We start from the raw sequence: 14,695 nt of genomic DNA on the forward strand, positions 1-14,695 counted from the left end.
ACTACCTATTACTTTCATTTAATAGCATTCTATCGTGATTGCATTCATAACTAAAGTATCTTAAAGGACGCCACTGTATCTTGGAGATACACCCATCTGAATTAGTTGTTGACCAATTGGCTTGTTGAGATCTTAAGATATTTAATTTATCAATAATTTTTGCATGCAACTTAGCCAAATATCACCCCAGTGCAGTTGCATCACACTCACCCAATCCCAATCGGAGGAGTCAAGTGATCCGCGCGGAATAAGCAATGGCGTTCCCGCGATTCATTTAGTTGGTTAGCTGGGCGTCTTGGCCAATTTCACATCACGCCTGAGATTGATGCCACAAATTGGTTCACATGGCATGCTGGCTCCAACTCCTCTGCCGCGCAAAACACACATGCAGCTCCAATCTGCTTCTGTTGTAATCTTACGACTTTAATTTCTGTTTTTCTCGGCTTTTCCTCTCCGCGTCTCCTTTATTTTTTCTAATTTTATTTCGTATTTTGTATTTTGTATTTTGTATTTCGGCTAATTTCGGTGCATTCTCGCGCTCTGAAGTGGCGACGTGAGTTGTGCGCTTATTGCCAAGCTCTTTTTCCACCCGGTGTCTTTGCTTCTTTTCTTAACTTTAGTCGCTGGCTCGAGGGTTTTGCATGTGTGCGTTGCCTGATTGTGTGTTAATTAACTTTGGCATCGAATGGAAGGCGGGGCGGTGGATTTATGTCGTGGTTATTACAGTGGATACTGCCAAAGTGCCCCATCCATTAACACTTTCGGCGAAAACACCCAGGAGATCTTAAAGATATTTCATAGTATCTGGTGGATTCATACTTATCCCATTACAAAGAGGGAATCTGCAGAGGGTATAAGCATCTATAATCGCAAATGAGATAGTTAGTAAGTGAGTAAGCTTCTTCTCTCAGTGCATTGCATAATGGCCAAAACACTTGTAGTTAGCCACTGGCCACTGTTTTACAGGCCGAGATCTTCTGCGGCGCTTTTTTATCGCCTGCCAATTCGTGGAATCTCGAGTGGGGCTTAATTTTGGGCCGGGTTTGTTAACCGTTGACATTTGTTTAACGCACGTCGCCGGCCAACAGTTAGCTCCATTTAATTCGGAAGACGAAGTACGGGCAGTGCCGTTATGGCACATTTTCATTATTTTATATTCCCAGGAAAGGCTGCGCCGGCCGCGCCGGGCAATCCGGCCCAGTTTCTGGCTTTTCTGGCTTACAAAACGAGCAGCGAGTGGAGATACTTTTTCTGCTTTGGCCATTTGTAATTGCCATTGCTGCAAATCAATCCAATCGAAGTCGGGCAATTTGTCTAATGAGTTGTTGCCACAGGTTGCAAGTAGCCGGCCAAGTAAATAGGTGCTAATAACTATTGCCAATGGAATGAAACGGACGCCATCTCCATCTCCCCACCGACTTGCAGCAGCCCCCGCAGATTTGCAATGCGACCTGGTGCAAATGCTAATTCGATTGTGCCGCCTGTCGCCTGATGGATTGCCTTGCGCAGATACATAGACCTATAGATAGATGGATACAGATGCGGCAGAGCCCGGTCTGCACTCCCAAGCCCACTGGAATTAATGTGCATTTCGATGAGGCCGAGCGCTAAAAGGAAGCAAGTTCCTAGGCTTATCGCAGTCGGCATATATTGAACTCCCGGCTGATAAACAAAGATACCTACTGGTGCATATTTATGAGAGCGTCATTGTAAATTCTAAACAGTGCAAGGTAGCAGCTGTAAGAATTTCCAGAAAAAACGGCATGTTTTCGGTCCATGTGATGCCGCAGAAATAGATAGATATATTCAATTGGCGACTGATTCATGCGATAAACCAAATGAATGACCAGACACTTTAAATGGGGGTGATTACTGTAAAGTTCTAATCTCAGGGACAAGTCCTTTGAATATCCCGCTATATAATAAGGTTTTCCATCAGCATTTTCACCTACCTACCTGCGCCTGCGGTGAATGATTCATGCGAAAACCCACTTTTTAGGGCTCAAAGTTCCCACTTGGCTTGACACTCGGGGCCACGTTCGTAAGCTCACGTATCTCCTTCTGATTGTTTAGTATTGTGGGCTGCTCTGTTAGCTGTTTTTGTTTTTTTTTTGCTTATTATTTTTGTGTACTGCTGTGGCCTTTGTCTTAAGCTAAAAACATTTGACATTTTCATCAAGTTTAACTGCATGTAAACAGCTCGGCGCGCTCTCTTTTCCCCATGATTTAATGTTTAATGTGCTGGCTACGGATTTTTCACTCGGCCAACGAGAGACATTAAGCCAAATATGTTGAGCACGATCGCATGGCTCTTGTTTTGCTTTATGTCATATGTAAAATGGCCTTTTAACGGCGGCCAATGATGCAGCATTTTTCGCTGCTCGGGGGGAATTGGGCACAATAACGGATTGTGTTCACCGGATAGTTAACCCCAATAATGGTTAATACAAATATTTGGTGAAATAGGAAAGCGTTGCTCTTATCTAATGTTGCACCACTGCAGCGGCGCTAAAAATTAGTGCCGAATTTAATGTACAATTAATACAGTTTGTAAGTCGCCGCTAATGAGCAAATTGCATTTGGAGCATTCACTAGCCCGAAGACATGCCTTTCCCATCGATCCCCTAATGATTTTCCTACTCCTATCTAATACATCTATGTATAATCTATCTCCCAATTTGAGAGCAAGCCCTCTGGGATTCGCCCAGATACAAATTGAATATTTATCAACAACTTTCCCATGGCTAATGGCTTGTTTTTATTTATAAACTGTTGACTCAAAGCCCAAGGACGACGCTTGTTGTTTACTAGTCTGAATCAGCGAGGTGCGTTCCAACACTTTACCCCTGCAGTTTGTAAGCCAAATTCGCCCGGTGATTTCTTGTGTCATATTTTGGCATCTTAATTTCCGAGTTTTGGCGAGCTGAACGAAACACTTCACACGCAGCCCAAAAATTGGCGATTGTCTGTTACAGCAGAATGATAAAAGCCGCTCCAGTGCAAAAAGTCGAGAAAAAAGCAATGAAATAAAAGACATTGTTGACTTTTCAGCCAGGCTTTTGTTAGTAACTAACACTTTCTTGTCAGGAGGGAAAAATAAAACGACACAGAGACAGCGCACAAAACTCGAATTTGGGTCAAACATTATTCAAATACAGCGAACGGCGACGCTCAACTGAATGAATGAATAGTGAGAGTGAGCCGAAGACTCCGGCGGGGATTGGGGGATTGGGGATCGGGGATCGGTGCTCGGGGACCATGGAGCAGGGGGGGTCCGGAGGGGCGCACTCCAACGATCCACCGATCGGACAGCTGACCAGCCAAGCAACCAGTCGGCCACTCGGCCATTTAGCGCCGTTTGCTGTCCCGCCCGTCGCGTACCGCTTCCAAAATGCATAAAGCGCGCGCTCGGCTTTTGGCTCGGACTCGGAATCGGACTGAAGACATGGCTGGGTTGTGCAGAGCGAGAAATATTTTATATTTTGTTTATAAACATTAATACTAATAATATTATATACTGCCTACTATAGCTCATGCAGTGCTCAGTTCACTGAGTATCTTTTTATCTACCCCGTTGAGCAATCCCCACCAATTTCTCTCTGTGCATGTCTTGGCCATTGGAGGCTCCTAAGTCGGTCGGCTGGTCTATTGGTGTGCTGGTCGGCTGGAGCGACTCCAGCCAAGCGACCAAGCTGTTGACCATTTGGCTGCGGCACGTCGTAAGAGTGCTCGATGATATAACCAGGCCCGGGCCAAAAGCGCTAAACAAAACAAAACCCAGCTACTAGCAAATATGTATGCCAAACGGATCGGGGCTGGAGTGGGTTGGATGCGGATTGGGATTCGGCTTCGGAATCGGCATGGAGCGGCGTGGAATGGAATGGAATGGCTGGGGCGGAGCAGAAGGGGCACAACGGCGCATACCGCCCGACGGACTGACTTAGTTACTTAGTAGCGCCTAGAGATGCAAGCGATTCGTCACGGGGGCGGCAAGTGGGTCGTGATTGGCGAGAAAGCAGTCACGCAGTCGCTAATTTGGGTCAGAAACGCTTGGACAGCTATTTCTGCAATTTGTCGAGCAATTAAGTATCCGAAAAGCTAATCAAGCAGTTTATGCGGAAAATGCGGATAAGTCAGGCAGTTCAGTTGAGGCAGTGGCAAGGGGTAAAGGACTATAGATGAATACCTCACTAAGGATCGTTGGTTACCCATTGGTTTTGGGCATGCTTCCTCCGGTCACGAGCTCGCCAGGATGAGTGCGAGCCGTGATCCGTGTCACGGGGCCATCGCCAAACGGTCTTTGGAGTATCTTCGGGGGCTTTCGCAACTGTTGGTTTTTGTGCATTTTTGCAGCGCTTCGCTGACTTTAGCAGCCCAGCCAGTTAGTCCAGCGCTATATTGGTCGACGGTTGCTTCTTTGGGGCTGCAGTTCTGCCCACTCAGAGACACGAACACAGACGCAGCGAGCATTTGCTTGGCCTAATCACGGGCCGTAATCTTCCACGCGCTTTCTTGTTTGGGCGTGGTTTTGGTTTTTGGGGTCCCCGGGCCTATCCTTAACCGGTTGCATAGCTCGTTTTTTTTTGTGTTTTGGCGGGGGCCACCTCCAAAACTAAGTCCTACATGAGCTCCTCACCTCACTCAAAAATGCTGACCACTTGGCAGAGATTTTGGCCCGAAGGCTTCAGAGTCGGCTTCTCCTGCTGCCTCCCATTCGCTTTGAAGATTGTAATTGCCTTGTCACGATTTTGATTGTGCGGCTATATCGGTGTATCGGTGGATCGAGGGAATCGGACACTATTTGATTCCCTTTGTATTGCCGTTGACATATTTATCTACTTGGGCTTCCCTTTTCATTTGTTTTTATTCGGGGCACATCAATTTATGGCCCTCTCAAAGGTAAACAGTCGCCAAACGTGCGCTAATTTCCACATGGAATGGATATTTGGTACTTTGGCTCACTTGGAATCTATTTTGTTATAGGATCTTGCCGATTGTGCAATGCTGAGACTAGTCACCGGTGGCATCTGGGGATCCGGTGGCTTAGCGAGGCTCTGAGGAGGCGGATGTCATGGCGTATACGTGATGTCTTGCAGATTATGTTCGCACTGATGAGATTAGGGTCTTTGGGAACCACATACATGTATATTGATGCATATTTTTACGATTTAGATACTTTCCCTATCGCATATTATCATAGTTGAATTCCAACAGAGCCAACATATGATTTTGCTTTAATCAAGGAGTTATAAAAACCTTAACGACCTGCCCAAATCCGAAACCCCTTCGCCCAGCCCACTTGATCCAAAGTGTTATGTGATCTGTTTTGATTAATGCCTCCAAAGACCATTAAAATGTATAGTAATTGTTTTGATTTTTGGAAAGGGCCACCCAAAAGTGGGCTCGAAAGCAGCGCCTTTTATTGTTTTCACCCATTTTGGCGACGTGCGTTTGATTTGTGCCTCAATTTTGTATGCCTCCCATTTATTTACTTATGCTCGCAGTGCCGCGTGCATAATTTTCCCTAAATTATAATTCATTTGCCCGCCGATCGCCCTTCTGCCTCCTCATCTGCTGGTTGTAGTTGTAGTTGTTGCTGCTGCCGCTGCTGCTGGCGTCGCTGTCGACGGCGATTATGTGATTTTCTAGCCGCAGTTCGTTCGTCATAGCCATTTTATTGTCGTAGTCGCCGCTGCCGCTTCGTTTTCACTTTCTATCGCTCCCCGGCAGCAGCAACATCGCAGCAGCAACAACACAGCAGCAGCAGCAGCACGGCAGCAACTTACATGTGTGCATATATTTGTCGACACGCTGACCCAGTTTCTCATACCAACACCAACACCAATACCCATACAATACCCATACCAATGCGAGGGGAGGCACACACTGGAATTAATATTATTATGGTTGCTTCGCTTCATTTTCTTGCTGCTTTTCGTGCCTCGGCGTCCGTCGTTCCCCCTTTCTTGCAGGCGATCCAGCGATCCCCCCGCCCCGCGCAGACACACGTATTTCCATTATCAATTATCGTCCGCCGATCGGCAGATACTCGGCATTATGCAGCATGGCCCACATGCCGCCGCGCTGACAAAAAGTCGAAATTGAAATTGAAGTTCGATCGGGGAGCATCGGTAATGCATTTGCCTCAATTGCTCGGTCATCGGGGATCCGATCCGGCGCAGAGAGCAGCACACGGCATCTGTAAGGACCGTGGAGCCCAGTCATGGCGGAGTTGGGGGCTCTTTTATGGGGGGGAGTGCTGGGGGATTGGGGCCGACTTTCTGCTTCGCTGATTATGTCTGCAACAAAAGCTCTATTAACTACGGAGACGAGACGCTCGCTGGCGATATCGATCAGAATCACGAAAATGTAATGCACATTAACTAAGCATTTTGGAGTGCCCTGAGTGAGGAGTCCATCGGCTTAGGTCTACTATTGGTAGCAATCGTATCATGATGTTGGATAAACCCTTGAATCATTGGAAGCTAATCCGCGATCTCAAATCTGACTGAGGATGTATTATGTGAGTCACTCTGAATCACTGAGTAGCTAAGTGGGCCTACTATGTTTGTTATCTTCGAAAGCTTCATCTATCTACTTAACTTTTTAATACTTTCGATCTGCAAAAGGGTATGCACATATTCGTTGCACTCTGCAGCTCCGCTGGCCGCTTTGCTGTGGTTGGTTGCTGCTGCTGCTGCTGTTGGTCTATTCAACTGCTCGACTCTTCGGCGGCCATCCAAGTATTTGGGTATCCAACTGCCATATTCCTGCCCTACGTCTGAGCCACTTCACGCGTCAATGAAAGCGAAAGGAAAACCGAGTGGAGGAAAAAGCCGGGCTGGAACGGTGAGGAAATGGTAAGTATTGGGCAAAGCGCGGCTATTTGGCAACTGGCCGACAAAGAACCACAGCCAGAGCGGCGTGACTTTTGGGGGGAGAAATTGGATGGAGCTCCTCAAATTCCGCTGGAGTTTGGGGAAGATATTAATTTATGCCCGTCGCCGAGTGCAAAAATTAATGTCATACGCATAACGGTGAAGTGAAGTGATGTAACCGCTGTCAACTCAAAAACTTATGAATTTAGGCGGATGGTCGGAGCTTCCCATTTGCATATACACACGTATATGACAGCACACACACACTCGCACTTGCAGCCTGGCCAAAAGGCGAGTGTGTGCGTGTGTGTGTGTTTAATATGCGGGCAACAACAAAAAGCGGCCACAACTATAAACAAGTTTGCCTATATATCTGTTTTTTCTTCGTTTAATAAATAAATAAAATTTGTTGCTGCCTTTCCGTTTGTTTTTTTTAGGCGAAACATGTTAGCATGCAGTTACAAGTGTGTGGCTGTCGGTGCCCCACTCCCCCCACTCCCCCACTCCCCTTTTTGCCACCCCCTTTGGGTGTCCCGCTTGCAAGTTTGCCTGCCTCGCGGTTGTTGTTGTTCCTGTTTGTTTGTTTGTTTGCTCAAGACAACACTTCAACACTTGAGTTCAAGTCTTTTTTCTCTTGTGCTGGCTGGGTTTCCTTTCCACAATTTCACACAGAGAGCACTCCGCGGAGTGCACTTTTCATCGGCTCCAGAGGGAGTTATCCGCTGGAGAGTCCGGCGATACAAGATACTCAATGGTGTGCATAAAAGCGCATTTCCGAATATTAACTGATCATTACAGATACTAACATATGACATCTAAATCTAAATCATCCCATCCAAATCAACATTCGACCTGTATCTTCCGCTTGTGCGCGGCGCATCCGTCAGATAAACTTCCCAATCGCGATCCCAGGGCAAACGCTGTTCGAATCCGCTTACGTAACTGACCTAAGTCAGTCGATGTTGCGTCGCCAACTGCTTAACATTTCTTATATAACCATAGCCGCTAACTAACTGCCGCTTGGCCCACTGAACTGCATCCCATTCATGATTCTAGGCCCAAACGCACCACCAGTCACACACATGGCGATAAAAGATACAGTATCTGTCGCTTGTTTGTTTGTTTGCTTGTCCGCCCGAGAGATATTTTATTTGTTTCTAATTTTATTCGGCGTTCGACTTCCGTGCTGTGGGTCACATGCGTGACTCGACGATGTCTTCGATGTGTTCGTGCCGCGGTTTTATTTTCTTTTCTTTTTATTTTGTTTTTGTTTTTGTTTCGGCCGTATTGACAACGGTCGAAGCGTTTTGATTACGCGGCCTTGAAAGTGAAAAGGTGTCGACTTGGCCCGGCCACTTTCGCTTTTTTCTGTTTTCGTTGAGCCAAAAGTAGGGGAAATAAATCAAAACAAGACTTTCTGTCTCTCTGGATTTCTGGTTTGCAATTGCAATGCGCTGATTGAAAGGGACAATGGTGTGATTTGGTACCTTGAATAAATCAAATATATATATTTGCACTATTTGGGTGGTAAGGAATCCAGCCAACTGCAATTAAGTAGTAAAAAATCTCGACTTGCCAATGTAAAGAACGGCCTGCGGTCTGCAATTACCAACTTAAATACCAATTAAGCCCGAGTGTGTTGGTTCTGACGCTTTTCGGCGCTGTCTTGGCCCTATCAAATGCCAAGTATCGTATCTGTGCCCACGCGACACCCACTAAAATCGGTCTTTAGCCTTAGTTCCTCGGAGGGTTATGGTGTTTTGGCCTGCAGTCGGCGGGCTGCTCATTTACATAAAGTCCGGGCAAAAGGCTGGCCAACTGCGAGTTAATTGTCGAGGCAACCTCATTTCATAAGCAGTTGCATTAACAGTTAAAAACACATTTTATTTTATTTGCCGCTGTTTTATTTTCCTTCGTTTTTCTCGCTGGCTGGAGGCAATTAAATAACACGGGCCAGGCAGCTAACATGGCTAACAGGGCGAGCGGTTATATAAGGCCTTAACTACCCCGAAAATATAATCGTAATAATATTACATACGCTTATGCTTATGCATTTTTCTTTTCTTAGTTCGGCTAACCGATTGCAACAGATTCGCTTAATTGTTGTCTTTCCCCTTTTATTTTAGCCAAATGAAACGAAATGAAATCAAATGCGAGCCCCGAACATCAACCATTTTTCCTGCGGGTGCAGATCCGTTAACGGTTATTAACTACGCATAACGCTGCGAGACGAAGAAGCTCGGAGTTAGGCGACAACAGGTGAGATGAGCTCGGATCCGCAGCTAAATGGAAATGCTTTTGGAGCCATCATTCGGAGCTCTTCGCGTAATCACAAAGCCCCAAACCCGTCGTCGCCTGCGTCATCGGTGGCTGTGCCAGTTACATGGACTACATTTCGAGATGGGACCCCAAAACGACTCTCATCGGATCCGATCTCCATCGCCATCTCCATCTCCGTCCAACCAGTTAACCAGTCGTAAACCGGAACTGGCCCGCATAACGGTAAGCAGACAAAGCCCGATCTTCAGAGCCAGTGATACCTGGGCTTCCCCTCCACCTACCCGCCAAAACTCTCACTCTCACCTGGGAGTCTCCTGCATTATTCATCCAAATTGGAGGCAGAGGCAGCGACGGCGGCAGAGGCAACATCCACGACCACATTGCTGGGGCATTTTCAAAGTCTTCCTCTTGACCTTGGACTCGACAACACGGCAACTTGTCGTCGTCGTAGCCGCTGCAGCTGTGTTGGTAGTGGTGGTAGCGGTGGTAGTGGCGGTAGTGGCGGCCACCCAAACCAAAGTGGTTGGAAAGCAGCGCCAAAAGCGTGTGCCACAAAAGAAAGCCAAACCACTTTTACTTTCAAGCTCAAGCCGGCGAAATGAGGCAATGGCATTGCAAACTCGGCGGCTGCGGCTTATGATTTTGGCGCCAAAATCAAGTGCACACGGAATGAAATAGGAAGCAAACTAAACAACATACAACTAGCACTAACTTAATATAGTTCATATGACACTTAAATTAGATTGCCTTTTAAATTTAGGATGAATCCCAGAAAGGCAAAGACAAGAAGTTGATGGGCTCCAAAGAGCGAAGAAAGTGAAATCTTCAGGGACACATCATCCTAATAAAGTGACTCAGCTTTCACACCTGTGAATCACTAAGTGCCTGCCCACAGGAAGCCATCAAGTAATTGACCCACTTGCACTGTGCAGTACAAACAAACCTTATTGTTCCCGCAATCAAATCAACCTTTTTTGTTATCGTTAACCACATTTTCCCTCTACAATGTCCCGAGTTCCTCATCTCGGAACCCGAGGAGCCCAAGAACACGCTCCACTTCCCCAATCGCAGCGATATGAAGAGTATTGTGATCTTGACATGTTTAAGCATAATATACAACACATGATTTCACGACTAGTTTGCAGATTTGTGTACACATACTAATTACATTCAAATGTAATTCATTTTATTTCACTTATTTTTTTATTTGTTGGCAGCCCGCGGTCTCTTGCTTTCTGGCATTTTGGCGGCTGCTATGAGAAATGCGACGCAGAAAACCAGAAGCCACACACACGAGTATTATGCCCCATCTCATTGTTGTTCTCTGGGTCGGAATGAACCTTTTTTTGGTGCTATTTTTAAGCGAAAATAAATGGACTCGGACTCGAGAACTTTGGGGATGGCCAGCAGAGCCAAGGAGACAATGACAAATGTCGAGAAATGGCCAGAGATACGCATAAGGAAAGGGAAGTATCTTTCAGATTTCTATGACTCGTATGTAAGACACTTTATCCCTCGGATACCAAAGGCATGAGATTCCTTCGTTTCAGGAGGTATATCCCCATCTAACTACAACAGTTAATGGGTAACTTATCTAATTCCAATTTGTATACTCCACTGCTGGGTGTTTCTGGCAGAGATCCATCAAGATGGCAGTGCTTTAAAGAAGCATTCCCAGTTTGTTTTATCTCCTTTCGTATGGAAAGACACATTTTATGAAGTTGCTGCAGCATTGTTTAGACATTAAAGCCCGAAAAGCGTTTCGTTTCTTTTCTTTCTTTTCTTTTTGCCATTACTAGCCGGAGTTGCAACACACTGGCGATGCTCGAAGATACTTTTGTTTGCCAGCCTCGTCGCTGCATCATCAGCTGCACATGATAATGAAAACTGCTCGTGGATCGGGCCATAAGTGCTGACCTACTTAACAGTGGGCCCCGGGTGGGCGAATGGCAAGGGGCGGGGCAGGGGCAGGGCGGCCGGAAGGGGAAAAGCGCTAGGAAGACCGAAGGGGAAATAGACACCGTCTAAACAGCGTCAGATCGCAGATACACATATCCAGACATACACATTCCACCGCCACAAATGCACAAACATTTCCCTCTTTTCCGACTTGATTGGCTCAGGGGAGGGGGGTTCTTGGGGGGTGGGAGGAGGCCCAGTCTGGTGGAGTCTATTTTACAGCTGCTGACCCACTTTTCCCAAAGTCAAGAAAATGTGTGTTGCTCTGTCTGTTGTTGTTCCTGCAGCATAGAACATTTCTTTCAATGCGCCCAATCAAAAAGAGCCCAAAAATTGAAAGTGAATTCTGGTGTTGGGCTGCTGCAGCCCCCAACCCCCTGACACCTCCCCATCCCCACCAATCCCCCCGGCGAAGAACTCAACAATGCCGCCGAGCAAACAACAAACAGCACCAGCAACAACAATTAACAACAATTCAATTTTAAGGGAGCATTACACACACACTTGGCCGCATTTACACGGAGAGAAAAGGGGAGATACTATTTCATAACTTTCAATAAATAAAAAAACAACTCTTTACAATTCTTCTTCAAGTTGAGATCCTTATAACCTGCCAAAAAATAGTATGAAAGTACACAGCATTTCTCTCAGTGCACATATTTCTTTATGACTTCAGGGCGCATATTTGGGTTTGTTTGTGTGCCGTTGTTTGTATCTGTGTGCAGTAAAGGAAAAATGTTCAAAATTGGGTCAATTTGTTGTTGCTGCTCTGTTTTTCTCTTTTTTTTGGTGGGGCGTTCTGCTTGCAACAAGTGTCTGGCCCTTCGCCTCGGCAGCCATCTCTTTCGCTCAGCGGACGCGGGTCTTGCCCTAAGATAAGTAACCGCCCGCCACCCGCACCACTCCCCCTGCCCCTTCCATGCCAACAAAAACCCCCACACCCCCCCGGAAGATTGATAAAGACGGCGACGCCAACGCGCAGCTGAAAATAGAAGCGCGCGCAGCTTTCTTGGAAGACTTCGTTTTTTCGACTTTTCGAAAAGGGCGCCCCTTGTAAATTTGGACGCACCAACACACAGATACGCCTTGATTAGCCATGTGTGCGTGTGTTGGCGTTGAGATTATTTTCTAGCATTTTTTATAATTTTATTGTTGTTGCTGCTGGGCCTGTAAGAAAAGTAGGCCAATGGGTCTTTGGGTGAGTCGTTTAGATTTAGTTTTGGTTTGGTTTGGTTTTGTTGTGTCTCGCCCTCTTCCTCTCGCTTTCTTTTGATTCGCTATTTTATTTGGGTGGCCTTTATGCTATTCACTTCCAATTACTACTCGTTGCATCTGGTTGTAATTGTGAATATTTTATAATATTCCATTAACTAGGTACTCCCTACGCAGGTTAGGGGAATTCCTGATTTAAAGATACTGTACTTCGTTCTATCTACATCTAAGGTTTCTCCCTACAAGCCACGATTAGTTAGTTAGTGGAGAGTAAAACTCCTTCGACTTCAACCCTTTTACTTTTACTTTCCGCCCTTTTTCTTAAGTGTTAATCGCCAAGTAGGCCCATAAACTGCTTTTATATTCCCCTGAGTTGGCCACTTTTCCCCAAATACATACTTTGCATACTTTTACTACGCGCAAACTTATTTCTTTTTAATGTGCGCCGGAGCTGCGTAATTGTTTCAAATGGCAGTGTCGACTGATTGGACCGAGAGAAGGTAGATGGATGGATAGCATTTCCACTCGACAAGTTGCGTAAGGAAAGTTGGGGAAAGGGGCGCAGGGGATGCGATATCATTTTCGCTGTGGGTCACTGTGGCTGCACAATCTATTTGGTGATTTACCATCTGGCCATCGCGGCAAATGTCTCTATTTCGCGTGGCTCGCTTGATTTATAACGGAAAATTCGTTTAGGCAAAACAAAACGCTAAACAATTTTTGTGGGCCACGTTAATAAGCGCAACATAACGAACATAATATCTTAACTTGGTCATCAGGCAGAGCAGACAGCCCAACAAAAGAAAAGGCATCTTTAAAGCAGCAACAACAGCACTCGGCCTGGCCCATTACATAACCCCCACACTCGGCCACAGATACACTCACAGATGCAGATACAGATACAAGCGCAGATACAAGCCGTTCCTACGACAGTGGAGCCGAATCTCAGCCAGAGCTTCAGCTGGCTCCGAGTCTGCCTTTAGACTCTGCGATCGGGCCAACATGGCGTATGGCGTCGTCGAAAAGAAAATAGTCAATGTATTGTGGAGGGAAAACAACAAAGCGCGAAGAAAAAGATTGTGGTGCTACACTGCGAGAATATGTTCCCTATAGTGAATATATTTGAATATATTTTAGTTGGCAGAAACTTGACTTGCACAGGAACAATACACATACTTCAAGCTCAAATGTTCTTAATATATTTATGAGAGTAAGTTCTGATTTGGCAGGTCAACTTTTCTCTAAGTGCAGCTAGATGGCCCATTGTTGTTGCGGCGGCTGTATTAGATAGCAAAAGTCAGTCTGCGTCGAAGTCGGAGTCGGCATAGAAAGTGAAACCACCGCGTTGGCCACACGATCGTCGTTGCCAGGCGAACGGCAGCACAAAGAAGAGGGAACGAAGCCCGGCTCTAAGATATAAGCCAAACAACTAACTATTACTCAATCTGTGCTAAAAAGAAAAATAGAGATAGATGAATAGATGTAAAGTTGGTCTCCGCCTCTCTCTTTCCCTCTCTCTCCCTCTCTCTCTCTCTCTATCTCTGTTTCTTGCGGCACGAAAATAAAAGTGAAGTAACCCACTTTTTCCGTTATGGTTTTTATAGTCGCTGCAGCTAAAGTCGAGATGTTGGAGCCACAACAATGCGGAGCGGACGAAGTGGAACTGGAGTGTGAAAGATGGATTGGATGACAACGGAATCGAGATGGATCGAAACCGGGATCTGGAGCTGGAGCTGAAGCTGTAGCTCATTGGAGGTCCAATCATGTAACCCACCATCGTATCTGTGATTAGTGTGGATTCCATTGATATCCATTTACTTTCGCATATGACTCAATATATTCTGTTTGGATATGTGAACGAATAAAAATCTGATGCTAATCTTATAAAATCCCAATTATTGTCATACTTAATAGAATCTTTATTAATTCCTTCATAAATCTCCTAGCCCGTCGTTAAGTCTCCCAGCCTTCTTTCATGGCGGCAATTAGCATTTATCAGCGCGGCGTACAGGTGAGACAGAAAGAAGTGTGTTTGCTGCCTCGTCTGCCCGTTGCAGTTGCGAGTCGCGAATTTATCACTTCTCGCTGCCGCCGCTCATAACTCATACGCCTCGTTGCCGCGGCGCCTAGTTGGGCAGTAATTGTGCAGCAATTTCTGAGCGCTTGCCAAAACGCAGATGCATTCGGCAGGAGGCAGGAGGCGCACTGCAGGGGCGAACTTTCTCCGTAAGCTGCTTAGAACCCTTATCAAAGTCAGGCTTAAATGGGATTGCGATGGATTTCGGCTGTGGCTGCGGTTTGTGGCTACCGAGCGACACCCACAAGTTCCAACAATTTCACTTTTGGGCCCAGAGTGCATGCGCAAT

General features: G+C 46.1%; 1 protein-coding gene across 3 annotated transcripts; it reads left to right on the forward strand.

Annotated features, from left to right (window-relative positions):
• The first annotated feature begins 9,024 nt into the window (after positions 1-9,024).
• On the forward strand, positions 9,025-14,218 carry LOC6736041. 3 transcript variants are annotated; one of them, XM_039292201.2, is made up of 2 exons: positions 9,025-9,380; positions 13,934-14,218. In XM_039292201.2, exons 1-2 carry the CDS (start codon positions 9,165-9,167, stop codon positions 14,072-14,074), a joined length of 357 nt encoding a protein of 118 aa, XP_039148135.1. In that variant the 5' UTR covers positions 9,025-9,164; the 3' UTR covers positions 14,075-14,218. The 3 variants fall into 3 exon arrangements, 1 of the variants encoding a protein (XP_039148135.1); XR_006541533.1 differs by lacking the exon at positions 9,025-9,380 and adding an exon at positions 13,616-13,820; XR_001599731.3 differs by lacking the exon at positions 9,025-9,380 and adding an exon at positions 13,616-13,811.
• Positions 14,219-14,695: the final 477 nt, after the last annotated feature.

This window comes from Drosophila simulans, chromosome 2R (genome assembly GCF_016746395.2).
Source record: "Drosophila simulans strain w501 chromosome 2R, Prin_Dsim_3.1, whole genome shotgun sequence".
NCBI classification, from domain to species: domain Eukaryota; kingdom Metazoa; phylum Arthropoda; class Insecta; order Diptera; family Drosophilidae; genus Drosophila; species Drosophila simulans.